This window comes from Cervus canadensis, chromosome 25, assembly GCF_019320065.1.
Source record: "Cervus canadensis isolate Bull #8, Minnesota chromosome 25, ASM1932006v1, whole genome shotgun sequence".
NCBI lineage: Eukaryota > Metazoa > Chordata > Mammalia > Artiodactyla > Cervidae > Cervus > Cervus canadensis.
The window spans coordinates 45,328,626-45,355,952 of record NC_057410.1 but is presented as its reverse complement, the minus strand read 5'-3'; the positions used below and the strand labels follow the sequence as shown (position 1 = coordinate 45,355,952).

The window sequence follows — 27,327 nt, the reverse complement described above, 5'->3', positions numbered from 1 at the left end:
TGTGGTTAAAATGTGTAACCTCAAAGGTAAAAATGAAAGAAAAAATTTTAAAGGCTCATATTTTATTACTACTACTCCATATTATTTGAAAAAAGCCAAACAGAAACTTAAAATACTCTAACCTTTCATAAAGCATACTGTTACCCCAAATCCATGTTCCCATTTCATTCTTCATTTCAAACAACTTGTTTCACTGAATGGCTAAGATTCACACGTGCCCTGTGTGCTCAGTCGTGTCCGACTCCTGGCAACCCCACGGACTGCAGCCCGCCAGGCTCTTCTGCCCACGGGGTTTCCCAGGTAAGAACACTAGAGTGGGTTGCCATTTCCTCCTCCAGAGGATCTTACTGACCCAGGGATGGAAGCTGTGTCTCTTGTGTCTCCTGCACTGTAGGTGAATTCTTTACCACTGTGCTACCACATAGATAAGGCTAAGAAACAAAGCCTTTCTCTCTGATCTGTTCAAAAACAGAAAGCCTTAAAACAACCAATGAAGACTTCCTTGGTGGTCCAGTGGTTAAGAATCTGCCTGCCAATACAGGGCACATGGGTTCAATCTCTGGTCCAGGACGATTCCACATGCTGCAGGACAACCAAGTCCATTCACAACTACTGACCTGAGCGCCCTGGGCCAGTGCTCTACATCAAGAGAAGCCTCCACAGCGAGAAGCCCGAGCACCGCAGCTCGAGAGGAGCCTCCACCTGCCCCCACTAGAGAAGCCCTCAGGCAGCAATGGAGACCCAGCGCAGCCATAAATACATAATAATTTTTTTTGATTGCCAATATTTTCTTTCTGTTTATTGTTTTTGAAGTTGGAATTATAAATAAAATCTATCCTATCTTAGAGCAACAAAATATATGAGTTTAGGTAGTAACTCAGAGAGAGGCCAACTATGTAGACAGAAGAGTTCTTGTTCCCATTCCAACTTCAATGTGGCAATCTGCAACCCATGGGAGACTCTGCTTCTCTTTCATCCTAAGCACACAGCCTGAAAAACAGATACTTAAAACCAAGATCACCAGTGAGTCACATCCCAACTGCTAATGAAATAAATAAAAATGAGAGAAATGAAGGGGAGATCTAGGAAGAGACTAGTAAAGCTACAGGAAAGAAGTTAAACTGCAAGAGACCAAATCAGTTGACACGTCTCCATATCTGGGTTTAAACCTGAGAATAAGCTAAACACTAAGCCCCCCAGCTCCAAAAGGGTAAGGACTTCATTCAACACAAATAAATCAGCACTCTTTCCAAAAGTTGCTGCCTAATGTTAAGTGACATGACCAAGAACTGAAACCAGGTCCAGATTCTTAATCAAAATGCTATACTGTCTCTATCCTAACAAATTAAGCCTATTTCTTCACCTGGAATATGTACAGGTTTCATTTCAACTTTGTTGTGATACACAAAGGATATAAAGATAGTTTAATGTAATAGGGTACTACTTCTCCTAGTAGTAGCAACTGTGATACGGGGGAACAGACAAACCTGTGTTACTCTATGATTCACCACCTCAATATCTGCCTCAAAGAGAAGAGGAAAGAGAAATTTTGCATTCATATCCAAACCACTTCAAAATATGTTGCCTCTTTCAGCTAAATGCCTTCTATTATAACCCTGCAAGTTAATAGACAAGCTTATATTTCATCTTTTTTCATCAGTAAAACAGGGAGATGTATGTACTGCTTGGAAACCCCTTTTAAAGTGGTATCATAATAAAATGGATTAAAAATATCAAATGCTGAAAAGATAACATGGTAGTTTAACATATCAAAATATCGTCAAATTAATTTAAGATTAAATATATACAGATCATTCCCAAATGACAGTTTGTATGGAATGATTCTGCACAGCAATCTGCTTTAAACTGAGGCACTCCAATGCCAACATCTTCCAATTCTCTGTGCCACAAGAAGCCAAGATAACCGCTAATTTGAAACTGACCTAAATTTTCTTTTGAAAAGTATTTTATAATTACACAGAAACATTGATGTATCTGGCAATTCACAATACTACATATTGCATTTTATTATGTTTAAACATTTCACTTAGTAGAAACTTGTTATTCAACTCTACTTGCTATATAATTCTAAAGTAAATATCAGCTGAGAACAGAACTGTCTGCTAAACCTTACTTCTTTAAGAGCAAAAAAGCTAATTACTTTTCCTGGTTATTTTCACAATGAATACTGTTTAGACCTGCTTGGTTAATCAGTAAATATTCATTGATCAGGATTTAAGGACCAAATACTGCTTACATCAAAAGGTATTTACACATAAGGAAAATACATAGTTAAATTCATTTAAAGTACTTCAGTGGAGCTGATGCAATTAAAATTGGAAAAATTACTGACAGTAACTTAAAAAAACTATTGTTAAAATAGCTAGTGACGTTCTAGAATTTCTAAATACTCACTTGTAGCAGGTAAGCACTTCCTGGGTCTAACAAGCTCACAGCCTCGTTCTGTACTGTGTTCTGCTGTGTGATCGCATCTTCTCGTTTCCGCTCTTTCTGCCCAGCTTCATCATCTTCATACTCATCTAAGCACTGAAAGAAAGAACAGCTTTCATTTTATTGCTATATAATATTAATAAAATGTTTTAATAGTACGTGGAGACAAATTTGATAGCAAGTAGAAATATGGAGCATTCAGAAACTACACAATAAAAGTGTTCCTTTCAACAACAGGTGCATTTAATTCCTATAAGCTAAATTATCTGCTTAAAACCCAAATCTCCACATTCACACCCCTGTCAACATCTTTTCTCGAGGCTCTGACTACTAGTGACAGGGTTTGCTTAAAGCTAGGGTTCATTTTCTCTCTATCACTCTATCTTCAAGTAAATGGACTGTGTACCTTAAAGCACTTTTTGGAGGGTAATAAAGATATACCACATAGACACAGAATGCAGAATCTAATGGAAGATGTGTACGCATGTGTGTGTATGTGCACAGATAACTCAATGATAGTGGCCCTTTTTCTACCTTAGTAGTACCTATGAGTATTTTCACTTTAAGAGTGAGTCTTCAACGAAAGACTCTGTAGAACCTGTAATTTAAAAAATGAGTTTAATTTGGAATTGCAAATACAGGAAAAAGAATTTCAGATGATGGGAAGCGCATACAGAAAAGCTTGCATGAAAAAGCACTGTTTAAAAAATTGAATCAACAGCTGCATTATCTACCTCCAGGCTTCGTCCATGGCGGGGAACAACCCACAAACAAAAAACAAAACGCTATCCGTTACACCCAATGTGAAATGGTGGTCATCTAATCCATGTAACTGAACACATTCTTAACCAATACAGTGCCTTTGTGTGTTCTGTAAGAGACAAAAAAATAAATAATATCTCTGCAGGCACTCTGAGATACACCTATGGCAGGACGGCAGGAAAGACAACAGGATCCACATACTGTACACAGAGAAGAGAAAGACTGAAGCCGCTGTGCAAAGCCAGGATCACTGGCGCTTACGGCACAGGGGGACACGGAAAGTCAGCAGCACGTTCAGACACAGGGGCCACGTGGGGGATGTGGAAGAAGCATCTGTCTGAGACGTAATGGAGAGAAAGCTGGGGGACGGAACGGAAGGGATGAATTAAAGAACAAGTAGGCTGAGACTCCAGAAAACATTCAGGGTCCCTCCTATAATGCAACTGTGTACAGGAGTCGCCTGGCCCTCATCTCCTCACCCTGGGGAAACTAGGGCTTAGGTAACTAGTACAAGAAATGTGATAAGATTGTGGCTGCCGCTATTGCTGCAACAAACTGCTCCTGACTCTGACCCAGGAGACTAGTGTCTTCTACCAGGATCCATGAGCCCACAGGAAGCTAACTAACTTGTTAGCCTGTGAGAGGCTAAGATCTCAGATCCTTTAAAGTTCTTGACAGGGGCGAGTAATGGAAAGGCATATGCTCTGTTCACAAAGAAATACAGATTAAAAAAAAAAAAGAAATACAGATAATAAATAGCCTTAGAAGTCTGCACTTTTGATTACATAACATGGAAAGATGTTCTACTGATACAATTCCCTGGAATATAAATAAAACATGATCAAGACTGATTTGGGGCAGGAACCTGTACCAGCAATTCCGAGTTCTGACTAATAGGGACAGGGACCAAAAGTGGAAAGACTAGTTAAACAACATAGTAGGCAATGTGGTCCTATGAAAAATGATATATTCGGGAATTCCCTGTCGATCCAGTGGTTAAGACAGTGCTTTCACTTCTGGGGCCCACATTCAATCCCTGGTTGGGGAACTAAGATCCCACAAGCCATGCAGCAGGGGCAAAAAAAAAAAAAAAAAAAAGATATATCTGAGGTAGGAAACAGACTCAATAAAAGAAATCTAGTAAAGGGTACCAAAGTTTAAGACATTAGTACTGATGAGAAGAAGAAAAACCTCTCTTAGGACTTTTAAAAAGACTTTTTCAAACCAACAGATAAATGTTTTAGGCCAAAATAACAACAAAATTTAAATGCAAAGCCATACTTAAAAGACACTGATGTCCACTATCAACACAGATGTTAACATCACTCTGGAAGTGCTATCTGATAAAACTAGGGAAGAAGAGTAAGAGATTTCAGCATTAGAAACAAATTTTCATCATTTCAAGTATATGAAAACTTATGATAAAGATGCTAGAAAAGAGAAAGGAGTACAGAAATTCCCCAATAAATAGTACCAAGGGGTCAACAGAGGCTTCCCAGGGGGCGCTAGTGGTAAAGAACCCACCTGCCAATGCAGGCGATGCAAGAAACACAGGTTCAATCCCTGGGTCAGGAAGATCCCTGGAGAAGGAAATGGCAACCCACTCCAGTATTCTTGCCTGGAAAATTCCACGGATAGAAGAGTCTGGCAGGTTACAGTTTATGGGTTCGCAAAGAGTCAGACACACTAAGCAACTAACACTTTCACTTCACAAAGAAAGAAATGCTAGTGGAGGTTTTAAAATGCGTTCTATGTTAGATTTAAAAATTATAAGAATTTGGATTTTGGAATCCAAGAGACAAAGATTCAAATTCCAGGTTGGTCACTTAAAATAGTAATAGCATCTACTAATAACTGAATATCATCTAGGTATGTAGACCACTGTTAAGCACTGGCAGCTAGTATTTCAAACACAGGTAATTTTCACCAAAATCACAGAAGGTGTGTGCTACTTTATATAAGAAGAATGTGAGGATTAGAATTAAGTAAGAAGCTGAAGGACACAAAGTTGTTGAGGGGTGCAGTCAGAACTCCAACCCAAGCAGCTTAAACCACAAACTCAATTTTCCAACTACCACGTATAACCTATTTATCAGACATGAAATCCATTCAGTGCACCATAACCCAGAGTTCAAACGAAGAAAAAGAACAGAAGATATCAGTGAGCACTTTTCAGTGGAACTTTGGTTTCATATTGTTTGTGAGGGTCTTAGGTCAACTTACAGAACAGAGTTACTGGAAGTTACAGGACAAATGGAGTAGCTAAGAGCTAACCATTGCTGTAGCTGGAAAACAGAAATATATTCATCTACTCTGTAGTTCTGCATATGTTAAGATTTCTACCTTTGTTTTTCCATTTTAAAGGGATTTCTAGGAATTCTATCAGGTCTCATTTCCATGTTTATTTCCGTCACTGACAGCAGACCAAACTTCCCCAGGTCTCACCCAACACTAGTACAGACTCTTCTTTCCATACTGCCTGGTACAGTCCTTAATCTGGCCCAATCCTTTGTCCCTCCTCTCCCTTCTAAATCATTCCTTAGTGTCCTCTGGAATTCCTGCTGATTAACATTTTGCTTTCCTCAGCTACAGAATGAAATCTAGTTGGCTCCTTGAAAAAGACCTTTCTCCAGTAAGTTTCACTCACCTTGAACCTATTTGTTTTTGAAGTTCTTTCATACCTTTGGGCCTGGTGAAAGGAATCCCTATTCTTTGACTGTTTCTCTGGCCAATGATTCTTATTCAGTCAATATCACATCCTACGAAGCAGGCAATTTTGTGGAGGAATTTCTGCTCATGTTGATAATTTAAAAAAATTACTTGTTTATGGATCAGAAGCATGAAATGGTATCTTGCATCCGAAAAATTAGTCCCTCTAAGAAAGAACTGACTCACATCCCATCCAAATGTAAACTGTAATACTGAACAGTCATGCAGAAGAAAAATCTATTTACAATTTAGTCAGTTCAGTTCAGTCAACTCAGCCGTATCTGACCCTGTGACCGCATGGACTGCAGCACACCAGACTTCCCTGTCCATCACCAACTCCCGGAGTTTACTCAAACTCATGTCCATTGAGTCGGTGATGCCATCCAGCCATCTCATCCTCTGTCATCATTCTCCTCCTGCCTTCAGTCTTTCCCAGCATCAGGGTCTTTTCCAATGAGTCAGCTCTTCACATCAGGTGGCCAAACTTTTGGAGTTTCAGCTTCAGCATCAGTCCTTCCAATGAATGCTCAGGACTGATTTCCTTTAGGATGGACTGGTTGGATCTCCTTGCAGTCCAGGGGACCCTCAAGAGTCTTCTCTAACACCACAGTTCAAAGGCATCAATTCTTTGCTGCTCAGCTTTCTTTATCGCCCAACTCTCACATTCATACATGACTACTGGAAAAATCGTAGCCTTGACTAGAGGAACCTTTGTTGACAAAGTAATGTCTCTGTTTTTTAATATGCTGTCAAGGTTGGTCATAATTTTTCTTCTAAGGATCGTTTTTTAATTTCATGGCTGCAGTCACCATCTGCAGTGATCATGGAGCCCAAAAATTACCTGAGTCTAAACACATTTTAGAAGCAGCAGCTGTGCGACAGTGCAGGAGCAGCTGAGAGGAGCTACCCCAAGCCCGAGGCAAGGAGCAGCGGCTGCGCTTTGCTGAAGCAGCCATGAAGAGAGGCCCCACGTCCAAGCTAAGAGAAACCCAAGTGAGACGGCACGTGCTGAGAGAGGGCGTCAAAGGGCAGATACACTGAAACCACAATCACAGACAACTAGCCAATCTGATCAGACGGAACACAGCTTGTCTAACTCAATGAAACTAAGCCATGCCGTGTGGGGCCACCCAAGACAACGGGTCATAGTGGAGAGGTCTGACAGAATGTGGTCCACTGGAGAAGGGAATGGCAAACCGCTTCAGTATTCTTGCCTTGAGAACCCCATGAACAGTATGAAAAGGCAAAAAGATAGGACACTGAAAGAGGAACTCCCCAGGTGGGTAGGTGCCCAATATGCTGCTGGAGAGCAGTGGACAAATAAGAATGAAGGGATGGAGCCAAAGCAAAAACACCACCCAGTTGTGGGTGTGACTCGTGATAGAAGAAAGATTCGAAGCTGTAAAGAGTAATATTGCATAGGAACCTGGAATGTTAGGTCCATGAATCAAGGCAAATTGGAAGTGGTCAAACAGGAGATGCAAGAGTAAACGTTGACATTCTAGGAATCAGCGAACTAAGATGGACTGGAATGGGTGAATTTAACTCAGATGACCATTATATCTATTACTGTGGGCAGGAGTTCCTTAGACGAAATGGAGTAGCCCTCATAGTTAACAAAAGAGTCCGAAATGCAGTACATGGATGCGATCTCAAAAATGACAGAATGATCTCTGTTTGTTTCCAAGGCAAACCATTCAGTATCACGGTAATCCAAGTCGATGCCCCGACCAGTAACGCTGAAGAAGCTGAAGTTGAACGGTTCTATGAAAACCTACAAGACGTCTTAGAACTCACACCCAAAAAAGATATCCTTTTCATTATAGGAGGCTGGAGTGCAAAAGTAGGAAGTCAAGAAATACCTGGAGCAAGAGGCAAATTTGGCCTTAAGAGTACAGAATGAAGTAGGCTAATAAGAGTTTTGCCAAGAGAACGCACTGGTCACAGCAAACACCCTCTTCCAACAACACAAGAGAAGACTCTACACATGGACATCACCAGATGGTCAACACCGAAATCAGACTGATTATATTCTTTGCAGCCAAAGATGGAGAAGCTCTATACAGTCAGCAAAAATAAGACTGGGAGCAGACTGTGGCTCAGATCATGAACTCCTTATTGCCAAATTCATACTTAAATTGCAGAAAGTGGGGAAAACCACTAGACCATTCAGGTATGACCTAAATCAAATCCCTTATGATTACACAGTGGAAATGAGAAATAGATTTAACGGACTAGATCTGATAGACAGAGTGCCTGATGAACTATGGTTGGAGGTTCATGACATTGCACAGGAGACAGGGATCAAGACCACCCCCATGGAGTAAGTAAGTAAAGTCGCTCAGTCATGTCCGACTCTTTGCGACCCCATGGACTGTAGCCTAGTAGGCTCCTCTGTCCATGGGATTTTCCAGGTAAGAGTACTGGAGTGGGTTGCCATTTCCTTCTCCAAGGGATCTTCCTGACCCAGAGATCGAAACTGGGTCTCCAGCATTGCAGACAGACGCTTTACCATCTAAGCCACCAGGGAAGCCCAATGGAAAAGAAATGCAAAAAAGCAAAATGGCTGTCTGAGGAGGCCTTACAAATAGCTGTGAAAAGAAGAGAAGAGAAAAGCAAAGGAAAAAAGTAAAGATATACCCATTTGAATGCAGAGTTCCAAAAAACAGCAAGGAGGGATAAGAAAGCCTTCCTCAGTGATCAATGCAAAGCAACAGAGGAAAACAATAGAACAGGAAAGACTAGAAATCTCTTCAAGAAAATTAGATACACCAAGGGAACATTTCATGAAAAGATTGGCTCAATAAAGGACAGAAATGGTATGGACCTAACAGAAGCCAAAGATATTGAGAGAGGTGGCAAGAATACACAGAAGAACTACACAAAAATTATCTTCACGACCCAGATAATCACGATGGTGTGATCACTCACCTAGAGTCAGATTATCCTGGAATGTGAAGTCAAGTGGGCCTTAGGAAGTATCAATACGAACAAAGCTAGTGGGGGTGATGGAACTCCAGCTGAGCTATTTCAAATCCTAAAAGATGATGCTGTGGAAGTGATGCATTCAATATGTCAGCAAATTTGGAAAACTCAGCAGTGGCCACAGGACTGGAAGAGGTCAGTTTTCATTTCAATCCCAAAGAAAGGCATTGCCAAAGAATGCTTAAACTACCACACAATTGCACTCATCTCAAATGCTAGGAAAGTACCTTCACTTTCATGCATTGGAGAAGCAACTGGCAACCCACTCCAGTGTTCTTGCCTGGAGACTCCCACGGACAGCAGAGCCTGGTGGGTGGCCGTCTATGGGGTCGCACAGTCGGACACGATTGAAGCGACTTAGCAGCAGCAGCAGCAGTAGTAAAGTAATGCTCTAGATTCTCCCAGCCAGGCTTCAGCAATACATGAACCGTGAACTTCCAGATGTTCAAGTTGGTTTTAGAAAAGTCAGAGGAACCAGAGATCAAATTGACAACATCTGCTGGATCATCAAAAAAGCAAGAGAGCTCCAGAAAAAACATCTATTTCTGCTTTATTGACTATGCCAAAGCCTTTGACTGTGTGGATCACAAGAAACTGTGGAAAATTCTTAAAAGGAAAAAAAAAAAAAAAATTCTTAAAAGAGATGGGAATACCAGACCACCTGACCTGCCTCCTGGTAAACCTATATGTAGGTCAGGAATCAACAGTTAGAACTGGACATGGAACAGCATACTGGTTCCAAATAGGAAAAGGAGCACGTTAAGGCTGTATATTGTCACCCTGCTTATTTAACTTATATGCAGATACATCATGAGAAACGCTGGGCTGGAAAAAGCACAAGCTGGAATCAAGATTGCCGGGAGAAATATCAATCACCTCAGATATGCAGATGACACCACCCTTATGGGAGAAAGTGAAGAGGAACTAAAGAGCCTCTTGATGAAAGTGAAAGAGGAGAGTGAAAAAGTTGGCTTAAAGCTCCACATTCAGAAAACTAAGATCATGGCATCTGGTCCCATCACTTCATGGCAAATAGATGGGCAAATAGTGGAAACAGTGGATGACTTTATTTTTCTGGGCTCCAAAATCACTGCGATGGTGATTGCAGCCGTGAAATTAAAGGACGCTTACTCCTTGGAAGCAAACTTATGACCAATCTAGACTGCATATTAGAAAGCAGAGACATTACTTTGTCAACAAAGGTCCATCTAGTCAAGGCTATGGTTTCTCCAGTAGTCATGTATGGATGTGAGAGTTGGATTATAATGAAAGCTGAGTGGCAAAGAATTGATGTTTTTGAACTGTGGTGTTGGAGAAGACTCTTGAGAGTCCCTTGGACTGCAAGGAGATCCAACCTGTCCATCTTAAAGGAAATCAGTCCTGGGTTTGTTCATTGGAAGGACTGATGTTGAAGCTGAAGCTCCAATACTTTGACCATCTGATGCAAATAACTGACTCATTTGAAAAGACCCTGATGTTGGGAAAGACTGAAGGCAGGAGGAGAAGGGGATGACAGAGGATGACATGGTTGGATGGCATCACCGACTCAATGGAGATGGGTTTGGGTGGACTCCAGGAGTTGGTGATGGACAGGGAGGCCTGGTGTGCTGCAGTTCATGGGGTCGCAAAGAGTCGGACATGACTGAGCGACTAAACTGACCTGAACTGAAGACACATTTTATGGGGGTGGGAAGAGGGTGTTGGGGGTGGATATTTCAGGATTTTAAAATACATAGGGATTTTTTTTCCAAGAAGATAACTAACCTTTAAAAGCAGAGAATAAGATTTCGTTTTTGTTAATAATATTATTTAAGTTGCTCAACATTTTGGAAAATGTCACTGGCAGCAAAGCTATTTGTGGTATTTGACTCAGTAATAAAGCACACTTTTATCAGTCCAAAAAAAGGTTTTTAAGATATCAAACATTTAGTAAGTTCAAAGACCAAATTAACTAAAGAGGACCCATTTCATGATAGCTTTTCACTACCAATTTTTAAAAGGAGACTCCCACAGAATTCAGGAATCCAGAAAAAAGCAACCAACATATCATATGCCTACTTTAAACACAATATGTATTAACTTATTTTTTCTTTCTTCACAGTATCCTTTTTAAGTGCTTCTAATATACGGAGAGGGGCTTCCCAGGTGACACTAATGGTAAAGAACCTGCTGACCAATGGAGAAGACAGAAGAGATGCAGGTTTGAACCCTGGGTCAGCAGGATCTCCTGGAGGGAATGGCAACCTACTCCAGTATTCTTGCCTGGAGAATCCCAGGGACAGAGGAGCCTAGTGGGTTACAGTCCATTCGGTCGCAAGTGTCTGACATGACTGAAGCGACTCGGCGTGCTTGCATATATGGAGAAGAGATATAGTCAACAGAGCATTTTACTTACATCAGTTAGAATTCTTGGACAGTAAAGGTATACCTACGCACAACAATCATCACTCAGAGCTATTATTTTTCTGAAACTATGCACATTCAACTAAAAAAAGTACAATTTTTAAAAATTTCATATGCATTAAAAATCATTTAAACTAATTTTTAATATAATAAATGCCTAAGCCAGGTTTTGACACTTTCATAATTAGAATAAATTGTGTGGTCTACTATCTAGTTTTTGAAACACCTAGCTAGAGACTGCTTCACATTCCTTTTCCTCATTTGTTCCCTTTCATAAGTGAGGAGTCTTACAAATGAATCAAACAATTCATTCACCTCCAAACATTAGTTCATAAAATCCATTTAAAAATATTAGTTCCCTTAATTTTCAGAATCCCTCCCCCAAAACATAGTATCTTATTTTTCTTTCCAAATGCCTCAGTCTCTGTGACCTATGCACATCTGATCTTAATATAAGGAATCCATACAAATTCTACAGGTGTTTTAGTTTTTCAGAATATTTTTGCACATTATAATTACTTCTCTATAAGATGCTAACACTAGGGAACAGCAGTACATTTTCATCATATGAATCAGAATGAGACACATAATTACAACAGAACTAAATACCCAAGTAAGCTTAATTATATCAATGTACCAATAAATCATACAAATGTGGCTCTAAAAGCATGCTGATGTCCCCTTTGCATTTTAAAGAAAATCAATTAAGCAATCTAAGCAAAGCTTTTAGAAAAAAGAAATAACTATACAGCTCCAGGGGAGGGGGAAAATTCTGTATTTGGGATCACACAATTATAAACCATGAATCTGGTTTATAAGTGCATGTGCTCCCCAAAATGAAAGTTACTATGTCCATGAAAGATATTAGGAGAGTTTAAAGATAGATTCCACTCATTTTCTTCAGAGAGACCATGCCAATCCTATCAGCACCACTGTTGCTTTATCTGCCTCCCTCTTGGTAATGTACTTTTTTCCATCCTTCATTAGTCCTTTATCTAGCATATACTACTCTGTCATCACTCAGCCTCTGCCTAGCTTTTCCTAGCCTTCCCACTCTGCTCCTGAGTCAAGAAATGGTTAAACAAAAGAAACTTAACAGCACAGCAAAAAGAATACTGAAATAAGATCAAATTAATATAAGCATTTTTATGTAAAAACAACTAAGCAAAATAAATGACTGTGGTTCTTACATTAGGTAGCTGAAAAAGGTCCCATGTATCTGTAATACAATGATTTTAAACTTCTACAAATAAGTATGTGCCCACGTAGAGACCAACACACACACAGCCTTAAGCTAGAAAAAGTTTGGGAACTAAGTGGGGTAAATTAAAATGTATGAATTTTCAAGACTAATCATTAAACCTCCTGATTAACGTTGTAAACTAGCAACCAATTTCATCTATCACACTGAATCAGTTACGCTGTCTAACAACTTGGTAACATACAACGTAAGTACTTTGAGTTCATGAATTTAAAAGCTGAATTTGCACCAAGGTTAGACCTTAGACTAAAAACAGCAATCTTAATTATAAAGAACCTGAAAATATAACACTGTAAAAAACAGAAAATGAAAACAGAATTTCATTTTCCACAATTTTAAAGTACCTTCCCCACCCACAAATTCTACACTGATACTATTAGACACGACTCAGCCAAGGACAATTCAACCATACTACCTCCTGCTGGGATCCCATCAGATCTCAGGGCTCAGCAGTGTCAAGGTCTCTGAAGAGCAACAACATTCATGATTAGAGAGGCAGCACTCTCATTTTCAGCAAACTCAACAAATAATCCTAACAGCTTAAAAACTATAGTTACTTTTTAAACAGAAGAGATTTTTTGCCTAATTACAAAATTAATGTACAAGAAAACTTTTTAAATAGAGAAAAGAAGAAATTAAAAATCACCTTTTATTTTAAAATAAACCACCATCATCACTTTGATACAGATCACCCTACTAGAACTTTTCCTTTTTTAAGTCCATATAATTGTAGGCATCTTGTTTTGAGATTTAGTCATATCGATGTCCAACTCTGCAACCCCACAGACCATAGCCTGCCAGGCTCCTCTGTCCAAGGAATTTTCCCAGGAAGAATACTGGAGTGAGCTGCCGTGGCCTCCTCCAAGGGATCTTCCTGACCCGGGGATCGAACCGGCGTCTCCTGAGCTGGCAGCGGGACAGTCACCCCTAGAGCCACCTGGGAAGCCGCCTCTTCATTGTCACAAAAATGTCAGTAGTTGCATAGGATGGTATTAGATTAAGAACACAGCGTGATTTATTTAATCAGATCTATGTTGTGGGAATATATAAGCTAAATAGCCTTTCAAATAAATTTTTGTGCCCATCTCTAACTTTTATAACTCTTTAAACATGCTGCCAAATTTTCCTGCAAGAACGTTAAGGTTGTCTCACTGGCCTTCCCAGGTGGCCCAGTGGTAAAGAATCCCCTGCCAATGCTGCAGATGCTAGAGACAAGGGTTTGATCCCTGGGTCAGGAAGACCCACTGGAGTAGAAAATGGCAACCCACTTCAGTATTCTTGCCTGGAAAATTCCACGGACAGAGGAGCCTGGCAGACTACAGTCCATGGAGTCACAAAGAGTCGGACACAACTGAACACAGTGTTGTTATGACTGTTTTAACTCTCGCCGAATGTATTGGGTAAAACAATGGTTTCACTGAATCCTAGTTAGCAGGATGGACTTCTGTTCTCTTTTTACTGGCTTTATGTAGTTCTTTACATATTTTCACTTTCTTTTTTTTTTTTTACTGATACCCTCTCTCAATTTTTATACTGGTTTATTCATGTCTTTAGTATTTCCAAAAGCTCTTCATATAATAAGATGATAACCCTTGTCTAGCATACTGTCAATTTATTGTTCTAGCTCACCTTTTAATTGTTTAAGCTTTCCTTCTGGGATTTTCTTCCTGTGGTTTTATCTTAATAAAATGTTTTTCCCCACTTTAAAGACCTAATAAACACATATTTTAATTTTTACCATCTCATTTTTTAAACTTTTTCATCTCATATTTAATTTCTTGTATAGTGAGTGAGTCTGGATTCTAATAATTTTTTTTTTTTTAATAAGCAAGTGTTCTAGTCACAGACATGGACAACCCACAGCTGCAGCACTGGCAGGAGGCTGTATGAGTAACAGCTCCAGGTTCACCCTCTGGGGCTCTAAGCAATCCCTAACTCCGCACCGCCAATTCAAAATGGCAACTTTGTATTTTTATATATGGCTATGTTTTAGCTTTCTATTATGTTCTACTGATCTATTTATGTTAATGCCCAAATCACATTATTTTTATCATTAAAAATTAATAGGATTAAGGGTTTCCCTGGTGGCTCAGACAGTAAAGAATCTACAATGCTGGAGACCCAGGTTCGATCCCTGGGTCGGGAAGATCCCCAAGAGAAGGAAATGGCAACCCACTCCAGTATTCTTGCCTGGGAAACCCCATGGACAGGGGAGCCTGGCAGACTACAGTCCCTGGGGTCGCAAAGAGTCGGACAAGACAGAGCAACTAACACACACACACTGTCTCTAGCAGTTTCCCTTCAACAGTATTCATTTTGAAAACTGGCCATTCTCAGACAACAAATTCTCCTGATAGAATAATTATTTCAATACATGTGAATTAAGGTATAAATCATTTGGAGAAAACCAGACAACATTAATTAGCCGTGTGATCTTATAAAATGGGAGCATTACAGGGTTGTGCAATGAGTTAGAATGGAGGAAATGGAAGTAGATAAGAACACTGGACAGACATAGCAAACAGCAGTGGAATCTGAATGAACTGGAACTGAAAAGCAGTGAGCAGCAGCAACAATACAGCTGCTCCTAGATTCCTAGTTCATGGTATCATCCTGGCACACAGATAACCTAGAAAGAGAAGAAATGACGAGAAGTTTGGTGCTGAGCACTTAAAATGTTTGTGGCAAATGTAAGAGGAAAGGAGGGACAAAGGGAGAAGTCAAAGGCCAAACCTTTTCTAGTAAAACTGCAAGGGAGCCTCTCAAGATGGCTCAAATGCAGATAAGTCAGACAATACCGGCAAACAAAAACTGAAACAGTTCCGACAGAGGGTTCTCTAGCTTCTCTGAGAAGTAACTGTGCTTATCTGCTGACAAACATGGGTAAAAGTTTAGGACAAGGTAGGGGGGTATAGGCTTCAAGGTTTAAAATGCGTATTTGTAGGAAATATGAAACTGAGTTAAAAATATGTAAAGGATCTCCAGACAAGTACTGAGGGTCCCGCTCAGAAGGAAAACCCTAAGACGTCAAAAACAGCATCAATCTGTATTATCAGCTGTTACTAGTTTAAAGCTCATCACTGCTGCAAGTCTAATTTTATATAGAAACTTAATTCATAAATACTTTCAGGAAGTTGTCTAATTTTTGGAATGAGTAAGGAGGGTCTCCGCATATCCTTTAACTGTTCAAACAGGTAACTCAGAAGCAAGTCTTATCCAACAGGCTATTATTTGTGCAATTATACTTGAACATAACAACTTTGTTAATATCATCTTTTATCAACATCTGACTTTCTCCCACTGAACTTTTTTTTTAAGTTACCAAACTTAGTAAGAAAGACTCCAGAATCATACTACTTTTAGGTGTAAATTCTTTCCATAATCTTTATACTACACACTTTCTTTTATTATCTACAACCCAAGTCTCAACATAACTGTATTTGTTTTAATGCTTAGTAGTTCCAAGTACTAGGCTTTTGTATTTACAATACAAAAATTCCTCAACATGAGTCACACAAACAATGCTAGGGAAAACAAGCTAGGCACTAGAATAAGGAGAGAGACTATCTTCAAAAGGAACTACAAAAAAAAAAAAAGAGAGACAAATATGTAAAATATATTCTATCTTAAAAGTATCAACGATGGTTCTTAGTAAGTTTAGTGCTGAGGTTGGAAAAACAAACATCACACTCTTAAAGCTCAGTAGTTCAAAAGCTATTGATTATATTCCCAGAGAAGCAATGAGTAATCAAAGAAAACAAACAACCCAAAATACCTATATTTAGCTTTCACTAGATATACACATTGTATAAGATTTTCAGCTTACAACATACTTAGTTTAAATGAAAATAAAAATAGTGAAACCTTTAAACATTTCTTTTTTGTTTTTTTATTTTAGAGATACCTTTGAACATTTAGAGTATCCTGGTGGCTCAGATGGTAAAGAATCTGCCTGCAACGCAGGAGACCCGAGTTCGATCCCTGGGTCGGGAAGATCCCCTAGAGAAGGGGATGGCAACCCACTCCCCTATTCTTGCCTGGAGAATCCCATGGACAGAGGAGCCTGGCGGGCTACAGTCCACGGGGTCCCAAAGAATCAATGACTAAGCGACTAACATTTTCACAGTTTGAACATTTAATTGATGCTTATATTTTAAAAGTAATGTCACTCATGTCAATGCCATAATTTCTCTTTTTTTTTTTTTTTTTTTATTAAAAATCACTTTAATTCTGAAACCCAAGCTAGGCAGTAAATTGGCTGTGTATAAACAAGTTTTAGCAAAGGGTAGAAAGATGGAGATACTCAGTCTAAATGGAATTAGCTAAAGATCCAGGTGGCATATTTATGAACATGGCTTGTTTAACATGGGCTTCCCAGGTGGTGTCAGTGGTAAAGAATCCACCTGCCAATGCAAAAGACATGGGTTCAATCCCTGGAGTAGGAAATGGCAACCTGCTCCAATAGTCTTGCCTGGAAAATTCCGAGGGCAGAGGAGCCTGGGATGCAGTACAATCCATGGGGTTGCAAAGAGCTGGATACGACAGCACACAGCACACCCGTTTAATACACTCTGAAAAATACAGTACAGCTTATTAGAGGTTCCGTATTTCTGTACTGGGATTCCCAGATGGCTCAGTAGTAAAGAATTCACCTGCCAATGCAGAGATGCAACAGACCCGGGCTCGATCCCTAAGTTGGGAAAATACCCTGGAGGACGAAATGGCAAGCCATTCCAGTATTCTTGCTTGGGAAATACCACGGACAGAGGAGTCTGGCGGGCTACAAACGGAGGGGTTGCAAGATGTCGGACACGACTGAGCGACTGAACACATTATCTAGTTTAAGCAATCCAGTATTCACAACCTTTCCTCAGCTACATCCAATGATGCGTGCTAGTCATACGATCATTATTCTTCAACTTCCTAGATTTTTGGGCAATAATATACTTAATTACTCTATGCTTCAGTTTTTTTTAATCTTAAAATGGGGATGACAAGAATTATGTCCCATATATTTTAAGGATTAAAGGAAACAGGTATACAAAAAGCTAAAACCTAGTGATGCACAAAGCAACACTACAACTTAGTAAACGTTTGATTGTCATTACAACAGCTCCCGGCAAAGAGCACGCAGATGCACAAGTGAACAAGCTAACAGTGCCAGCGAGCTTTCATCAGACACTCACAACACGCTAGGCACTGTTTTAACACCTTACTTGGGTTATTGCATTTAATCCTCACAGGTACGTACTAGGACAGACGCCTCTGCTCAATGCTGTTTCAACTGGAATTGCTTTCTCCCTTCTCTTCTGTGTTAATCCAACCACAAGTATGGTAGGTGCTTTGTATTTACCAAATGAAACCTTGTCTAATATTTCAAATGTAAAACATCAGATTATAAATTCTCAATTCTTTAATTTTTAACTCATTCTAGTTCTTGATTATATACACTATATATATACAGCACTGGTGCCTTTTATGTTGCAAATTCTACCTACTTAATTAGGTCTCAAGGTTTCCAAACTGCAGAGACCTCATCCAGGTATTATTTCTGGATCTTTCAGCTTCTTGTCAGTAACACCTATAAAATGGGAACATAATGAATATACTTGCAAATTCCCCAACAATCTTTCCAAAGACTGTCCTATGGCTTCCCTGATGGCCCAGTGGTAAAGAAACTACCTATCAAAGCAGGACATGCGAGTTTGATCCCTGGGTTGGGAAGATCCTCTGGAGAAGGAAATGGCAAACCACACCAGTATTCTTGCCTGCGAAATCCTATGGACAGAGGAGGTGGGCTACAGTCCATAGGGTCACATAAGAGTTGGACTCAACTTAGCTACTAAACAACAAGAAAACTGTCCTATAAAATTTTTCAACAATTTTAAGAGCATATTTATTCACTTTTATTCAAAAACATTCCTTCTGCTTAAAAACACATTTTGAAAATCTGTAATCACATTGAAATAACTTCTGATAATCACAGTCAATTTCATTATAGATTCTAAAGAGAAACAGGATTTTCAAAAACTCGCTGTATACAGAATACCAAAAGAAACACTATGTAAATGCAGTAAAGACTCATTTCTTCAGCAATTTACAAGCAATACTTTCCTCTTAATAATGAATATGGATCATTCTCAGCTTCAAATTCCTCCTCTTGAAGAATGAAAACTAGTGATTAATAAATTCAGAGGATCCAAAACTAAAACACGTCTAAAAGGACTGTAGGCATAAGCCCTGAAACTTTTAAAATAAGTTATCTTACTAGCTTTTGTGAGTATGGGTATTTATAAAAACACCCAGAATCTCCTATAGTCAAGCCACCTGTTGAAGTTTTGGGCGGCAGGGAGAGAAAAGATTATATTTAATAGGACAGAAGGCAATCTAACACATGATATCTCCCCAATGAAATGTGCTTTTATGAGAATTCAGAAATATTTGGGAAAACACAATGAAGAATAATTTGTATACATATTTGAACAAAAAAGAATGATAGCACCAAATCCTCTGAAAATGAGCAGTTATCCTGGAATCCTCTTTTCTGCTTATAGAAACAAAACCACCAAACAGCTTCTCTGCTTCCTTTGGCCAGAATTTTCACCAATGGTCAGTACTAGTAAAAAGTAACTAAATAAGGAAAGGTTATAGGAAAAGGGATCCTAAAGAAGAATATGTGGAGAGGCATAGTTTTGCTACAGGGTCCACATGCACAGCTAAAGCTCTGTACAGGTCCTACAGAGATGACATAGCTTTTTGATGTGGTGTCTATAAAGCTCATTTTCAGTCCTCTCTCTCCTTCAGGAGCATTTGTCTAGCCCCATCAAGAAGCTTTACATTTCTGTTTAAATTTCCTTGTCCCCTACGCATATCCTTTCATCCCCCAAATAGTCAATCTGAAAGCAATCTAATTTTATCATATAAATCATTCATACTAATATACACTTCCATTTTTAAGAACAGTTTCTCTCACAGAAAAATACAAAGTTTTGTCTATGTAAAAAAACTAAAACTGATCTTGACTCTAAGTCAGCACTTAATACAGAGGTTGGCATACTACAGGTACTTGAATACTAATAAATGAATGAGCCACTTCACAAGTAAACTCACTAATCTACTTGAGCGTAGCATGCTCCTCACCCACAAAGGGTCTTTCCTTAGCACTCCCTTGGCCCTAAATCCTTCATGTCTCTCTCATCCCCTGGCCCCAAAACTCAAGGACTCAGTCCTAGCTGCTGTACCGCTCTCCTTTACCCCAGGCTTCCAATCATAATATGAGCCAAGTAAGCAACTCAATCCGTATGACCAGCAGACTCCAACTTCTCAAGCTCTTTTACACTTTGGATACACATATCTTGGGTGTGACGAAGATACAGGAACTAGGAGAGAACTGAGCAGTTGGGAGTATAACAATGCAGCTTACAGAAACTCAAACCTGGAATGGTTCGATGGGAAGGAATCTTGGATGAGAAATTGTGAGTATATGTGTACATGCATCTAAGAGTCTGAAGTTAGGGGAAATAATTCAACTGTATTGGCAGTGGCTAGATAAAGAAAGTATCAATAAAAAGAGAACTAAACACTTAAACTAAATTTTGTCTAACTACCGTATTAGACAAACAGGTTCACTTTGCTTTAATTTTCATTAGGTAACAAACTCTATTTGTGTCCTTAATTCTCAAGTATACTGATTATACAAAGTTAGTTAACTGTTATTTTTTAAAATGTTTTTAGAGAGAACACCATTCGTGTTAACTCAAAAAAAAAATGACAAGAACACTAAATTTATATAGCAACTATATTGCCAGGCGCTGTTCGAAGTATTTTTCAGAGCATAACTCTTTTAATCTACACGACAACCCTATAAGACAGAAACTATTATCATCCTTATTTTACAAATTTGGAAGCAGTTAAGCAACTTGCAGAGGAGCCTGGCAGGCTGCAGTCCAGAGTCACAAAGAATTGGACATGACTGAGCACACATACACTCACAAGCAATTTGCCTCAAGTCACACACCTAACAAGTGAAGGAACTGCTACTTAAACACAGACAACTTGGCTGTAGAACCTAGGTTCTTAATCACTAGGCCATATTTACTATTCTGTGTGACTGAGCTTGTTCTTTACTTTCACTGTTATAAAAAAGCATCTCAAATACAGCAAGTGTTTTATACAATGTATACTAATAGGATTAAGAATGTCTAATGATTTACCAAGGGAATATAAGTAACAACTCTTTCCTGAGCATTTTCAGGAATCATAAACATTCATTTATCTGAGATGCTATCGGGTGAATCTAGGGTGGGGGGTGGGGGGGCAGATGATCAGAAAAACATCTCACTGAAACTAAAGATGCCACTGACTGAAAACACTGCTGCTGCTGTTCAGTCAGTTGTGTTCGACTTTGGGGACCCTACGGGCTGCAGCCCGCCAGGCTCTCCTACTTCCCAGAGCTTGCTCCAACTCACTCCATCGAGTCAGTGATGCCACACCACCACCACATCCTCTGGTGCCAGCTTTGCCTCCTGCCTCAATCTTTCCCAGCAGCAGGGTCTTTTCCAATGAGTTAGCTCTTCACATCAGGTGGCCAAAGTATTGGAGCTTCAGCTTCAGCATCATTTCTTCCAATGAAAATTCAAGACTGATTTCCTTTAGGATAGACTGGTTTGATCTCCTTGCAGGGACTCTCAAGAGTCTTCTCCAACACCACAGTTCAAAAGCATCAATTCTTCAGCACTCGGCCTTCTTTCTGGTCCAACTCTCACATCTATATATGACTACTGGGAAAAACCATAGCTCTGACTATACGGACCTTTGTCAGCAAAGTGACGTCTCTGTTTTTTAATATGCTCTCTAGGTTTGTCATAGCTTTTCTTCCAAGAGCAAGTGTCTTCTAATTTCATGGCTGCGGTCACCATCCACAATGATTTTGGAGCCCAAGAAAATAAAGCCTGTCACTGTTTCCACCGTTTCCCCATTTATTGGCCATGAAGTGATGGGACCAAATCCTGTGATCTTAGTTTTTTGAATGTTGAGTTTTAAGGCAGCTTTTTCTCTCTCTTGTTTCACCTTCATCAAGAGGCTCTTTAGTTCCTCTTCACTTTCTGTCATCAAGTGGTGTCATCTGCATATCTGAGGTTATTGATATTTCTCCCAGCAATCTTGATTCCAGCCTGTACTTCATCCAGTCCGGTATTTCGCCTGAGGTACGCAGCACAGAAGTTAAATAAGGAGGCTGACAATACACAGCCTTGACATGCTCCTTGCTCAATTTTGAACCAGTCTGTTGCTCCATGTCGGTTCTGATCAGTGTGCCCAACTCTTTGTGACCCCATGGACTGCAGCATGCAAGGCTTCCCTGTCCTTTACGAACTCCTGGAGCTTGCTTAAACTCACATCCATTGAGGCAGTGATGCCATCTATTTGCCATTAAGTGACTGCCGGTTCTAATACCATTATTTTTATGTGCCACTGAGAAAGAAAATTTCACCAAACTATAATATACCATTATTTTAAAACATGTGAAAAGAAGCTAGAGCTATGTAATATTTTCAACTGTCTAGGAATATCAGAAAGAAAGCAATATTTAAATGTTTCATTGGGAACTTAACCATATGAGAAATATTGTCAATGCTACTGGACTGACTAACAGATACATAAACTAAGGTGGACCATTTTTGGTCTACTATTTGATTTGTGTCCATGTCTTCTTTATAAATACAGACCATTTAGTATAAAAACAAATATTAAGATAAGAACGCTTAATCTCACATATCTGAATCAATGAACGTTGACAAACAATAGTTACTTATTATTTAGAAAGGAGAGCATTCCTTCAGTACAAATATGATTATGTGGTTTCTTTTCTTTATAACTGAAATTTAAGATTGGTTTAAATTGCCAAAATCCCATATCATTGAGTTTCAGTTTATTTTAAAAGGATCCAAAGTTCTTGAACTCATTATGTCAGAAGAAATGAACCAGACTTTTTTAATGAGACAGAAAACAAAATGTCTATAGTAAATGATAAGTTCATTTTGTCTTAATTCTGACATTTACTGAAAAATGCTCTTGTGTAGCCTGCTTTCAAAGTCTTTTAAGGAATGATAATAATATGCCTTTCCCATTACATAGTTCAGATCAAATTATATGCCTAACAATTACAAGCATGAAGTATTCATTTACATACCTTCCTTCAGTGTTCAGAACGCATTTACTGTTGACCAAATGACTTACATGAAAGATTTAAATAGGACGCGAGGTAACAAAGATTCCATTTCCCCTTGCCTTAGCTGCTTTCCTACTCCCTTTATCAAACAACCAGTATTTCAATATTGCCCTTTTCCAGAAAGTTTAAAAAAACAACTTTTACTTACAACAATGATTAACTTTTAAAGTCTGTGAGCAGAGAGAAAGTTTTGTATATTTGTTACTTTGACTATAAATATATTTTCCCTTTAAAGACTAGAAACCTAAAGTAAAGACAACTTATGTGAAGTCTAAATTGAAACCAGGTTTCAAATTCAAAGTTAGATTTTAAATAAATTTGAGTCTACACATTCTATCTCTAATAATTCTTAAATAAGGATGATGGTCCCCAAACAGCACACTAAGATACAGTAAACCCACAAGCTCCTCCAAGGGAAACAAATTTATTATTTTTTTGCCATCTATGCAACACTGCATGAGCCACTAGCTCAAAGGAGTTCAGTTTCAAATTAGATCCTACTGCATTCCTTTATACATACTCATTATCTTGCAAAACTAAGCCTCTGTAACTAAATAAAAATTTTTTAAAGGGAAAGAAGAAAATAATGGCCAAAACAAAAAATAAGTGTAAAATGAAATGAGAGAAGTTCCCATCTCATTTCATTCTAAGTTTTAAGAAGTTGTCTAGTATTAATATAAGGTGTACACATCCCATTAGAAAAAACTTTTAGCTACTTAAGAATAAAATTACAGTATTTCTTGGGGTAAGTCCTTGGGAGTCCAGTGCTTAGGACTCTGTGCTTCCACTGGAGGGGCCATGGGTTTGATCCCGAGTCAGGGACCTAAGATTCCACATGCAGTGTGGCATGGCTGAAGTGAAAAAAAAAACTTTCTTCAAAGAAGAAAGTAAAGGAATTCATATTCATTATTTAGTCGTTAGAACATAAATACTTAAGCTGTTTAGACCTAACTACTAACTATTAATAAATGGTGTAATTTGGTATTTCTTTGAAGGAATTACTGGCACAGAGGGGCGTGGTGAACTGAGAAAGTTTGGGAACCTTCTTCAGGAAAAATGAAATGCCACCGGGACTGTCACTAAACCTTTTTTTTTTAAACTTGCCTCTTGTTTTATGTATTTGGGAAGAAGAGAGGGAGCAGAGGGTTGTATGGATAAAACCTAGAAATCTCCCTCCTGCCTTATGTTGCTTCTTTCTAACAACCTTAAAACCCTTTAAAAGATTGTGGAATCCTTTCTTTCCTTTAAGTCCCTGCAATTGGGGGTATTTCTTTTTTCCTACAAATCTAAAATAGGGTACATATCATCAATGACACAATCTGCTGCAGACCTCAGTCGGTGCCTCCTTAGATTATCACAGAGAACTAGGTTGTATGTGTAGCCTAAGTATTTCCCCCTAAATAATAATACGTAAACCTAAAAAAGGCCAAAGTTGATGACATTCTCTGTGGGGACTATCAATAAAATTAATGAAACATTAAGTGACTATATTATCCTCAAAAGACCGTATATAAGTGCTACCACGTAGACTCTAAGAACTCTCTCTACAAATGTCTGAAGTAGTCCTCACCTTTTTAAAGAACATTCTCCATCCCTCCCTGTTGCTCAACTGAAGTCCAGTTCTTCTCTAAAGAGTTTAGTCCCTCTGCAGCTATCTCTCGGATAAAATACTGCTAAGTCTTCATTTGGGCTGCCACAAATTCATCTTCTTTTTTCCACAATTGGGAAAACAACTACATAGTGTTCTTATGATAAAGACTCAGTTTCTTCAACAAATTCACATGGGTCGTGGTAACAATAAATATAACATTGACAATGTCAATATTATACAAAAGTTCTCCAAAGTATAATACTTTCAGAACCATATTCTGAATTAACAATATACTCATTATCCCAACAATAGTGTTCCTCTGTACAATTTCAAGGCCCACAAAGCCCAATGTTGATCTGGTTATAGCAATTCAAAAGGCTTTTCAGTTGTACCAAGCTCAGGATCTCAATTAAGAACAAGGGGTAGCAGTCAAGATCTGCTACCACTAACTTTAAGCAAGTTCCACTTCCTCCAGAGTACCAACATTTTCAACCATAAGTAGGGTCATTTGTTTTTATAACCACACTGAAGAATATTCAAATGAAATTATGCTCATTAAGCACTTCATAACATGTTATTTATTATACAAACAAATGGATCCATCATTCTCTCAAACATATACATGCCAATAGCAATGGAGCAAACAAAAACAAGACAAATAATTCTCTCCTCATGGAATTCAGATTCTGTTGATAGTTGGGAAATACATATTTAATCTCAGCTCCCTTCCACTAAAATGACAATGGAGAAATGTTTAAAAACAAATTAGCACCTATCAACAAAAATTGAGACAAGAGAGAGATGACAGCTAAATTTTGGCTTTTAAAAGCAGATGAACTGCTTATTTCACAGCAGAGAAAGCTGAAACCTACATTTCAACCAGAAAAGGGAGGAAAAATTATACCAAGAAATTGGGGAAAAGATTTAGGAACTGGAAGTTCAAACGTCTCTAAAGGCAAGGGAGAGGACTGGTGAAAACCAGGGGGAATGGTGAGAAGTCTGTATAAGAGGGAGTTAGGGCACTCCACTCCCTGTCCTCTTCAGACAACTATCCTATTCCCATGGAAAAGGTTTACTCTACAAACACTCAAAATTCTCCAAGCCAGGCTTCAACAGTATGTGAACCGTGAACTTCCAGATATTCAAGCTGGGTTTAGAAAAGGCAGAGGAACCAGAGATGAAATTGCCAACATCTGCTGGATCATCGCAAAAGCAAGAGAGTCCCAGAAAAATATTTACTTCTGCTTCACTGACTACGCCAAAGCCTTTGACTGTGTGGATCACAGCAAACTGTGGAAAATTCTTAAAAGAGATGGAATACAAGACCACCTGACCTGACTCTTGAGAAACCTGTATGCAGGTCAGGAAGCAACTGGACATGGAACAACAGACTGGTTCCAAATAGGAAAAGAAGCACGTCAAGGCTGTATGTTGTCACCCTGCTTATTTAACTTATATGCAGAAAAACGCTGGGCTGGAGGAAGCACAACCTGGAATCAAGATTGCCGGGAGAAATATTAATAACCTCAGATATGCAGATGACACCACCCTTACAGCAGAAGTGAAGAACTAAAGAGCCTCTTGATGAAAGTGAAAGAGGATAGTGAAAAACTTGGCTTAAAACTCAACATTCAGAAAACTAAGATCATGGCATCTGGTCCCATCACTTCATGGCAAATAGATGGGGAAACAGTGGAAACAGTGATAGACTATTTCTTTGGGCTCCAAAATCACTGCAGATGGTGACTGCAGCCATGAAATTAAAAGATGCTTGCTCCTTGGAAGAAAAGTTATGCCCAATCTAGACCGCATATTAAAAAGCAGAGATATTACTTTGCCAACAAAGGTCCATCTAGTCAAAGCTATGGTTTTTCCAGTAGTCAGGTGAGAGCTGGACTATAAAGAAAGCTAAGCACCAAAGAATTAGCGCTTTTGAACTGTGGTATTGAAGACTCTTGAGAGTCCCTCGGACAGCAAGGAGATCCAACCAGTCCATCCTAAAGGAAATCAGTCCTGAATATTCATTGAAAGGACTACTGCTGAAGCTGAAACTCCAATACTTTGGCCACCTGATGCAAAGAACTGGCTCACTGGAAAAGACCCTAATGTTGGGAAAGATTGAAGGTGGGAGGAGAAGGGGATGACAGAGGATGAGATGGTTGGATGGCATCACCAACACGATGGACGTGAGTCTGAGCAGGCTCCAGGAGTTGCTGATGGACAGTGAAGCCTGGTGTGCTGCAGTCCATGGGGTCGCAAAGAGTTGGACACGACTAAGCAACTGAACTAAACAACACTGAACCAAAGAAGGACCTGACTCTGAAATATTAGTAATAGTCAAGGGTGGAGGTGAGGCAGGGATCCTGCTGAAACCAGTAAAAATCTACATATCAAAGAGCAGTATTTCCCGTCTCCTTCCCCAAGTGGATATCTTAAAATACTGAAGTGGAAAAAGTATATTAAATATTCCCCATACTCTGAGGCTTATCAGACAGCTGTCTGCAGTATTTATAATGGTCCTGTCTTCCTGGTGGCTCAGGAGGTGAAGAACCCGCCTGCAACGCAGCAGACGCAGGTTCCGTCGCTGCCGGGAAGCTCCCCTGGAGAGGGAATGCCAACCCCTCCAGCAGTCGCGCCTGGAGAATCCCACGGGCAGGGGGCCTGGTGGGCCAGGGGGCCGCAGAGAATCAGACACGACCGAGAGACCAACACTGCTCACCAAAAAGCCGTATTTCACTACTAAAAAAAGATTTATGATGTTCAAGTTTACATAGAAAGGGAGAGACACAAGAAAGAAAGGTAATTATATTCAGAGGCTAGATGATCATCTTGTCAGGGAAACTTTAGGCAATTAATAAAAGGTAATTCAATACAATTTTAAACAGTCACAAAATTATAATTATTTTAATATACATTAGAAATAATATAGCTAGTTTA

General features: G+C 39.2%; 1 protein-coding gene across 1 annotated transcript in view; it reads right to left on the bottom strand.

The window, feature by feature from the left end:
• Positions 1 to 27,327, bottom strand: part of PAWR (pro-apoptotic WT1 regulator) — a 117,022-nt gene that overhangs the window by 36,999 nt on the left and 52,696 nt on the right. The window contains exon 2 of the mRNA XM_043446225.1: positions 2,416 to 2,547. Coding sequence (XP_043302160.1) covers positions 2,416 to 2,547 — 132 coding nt within the window. The remainder of the gene's footprint in view (positions 1 to 2,415; positions 2,548 to 27,327) is intronic.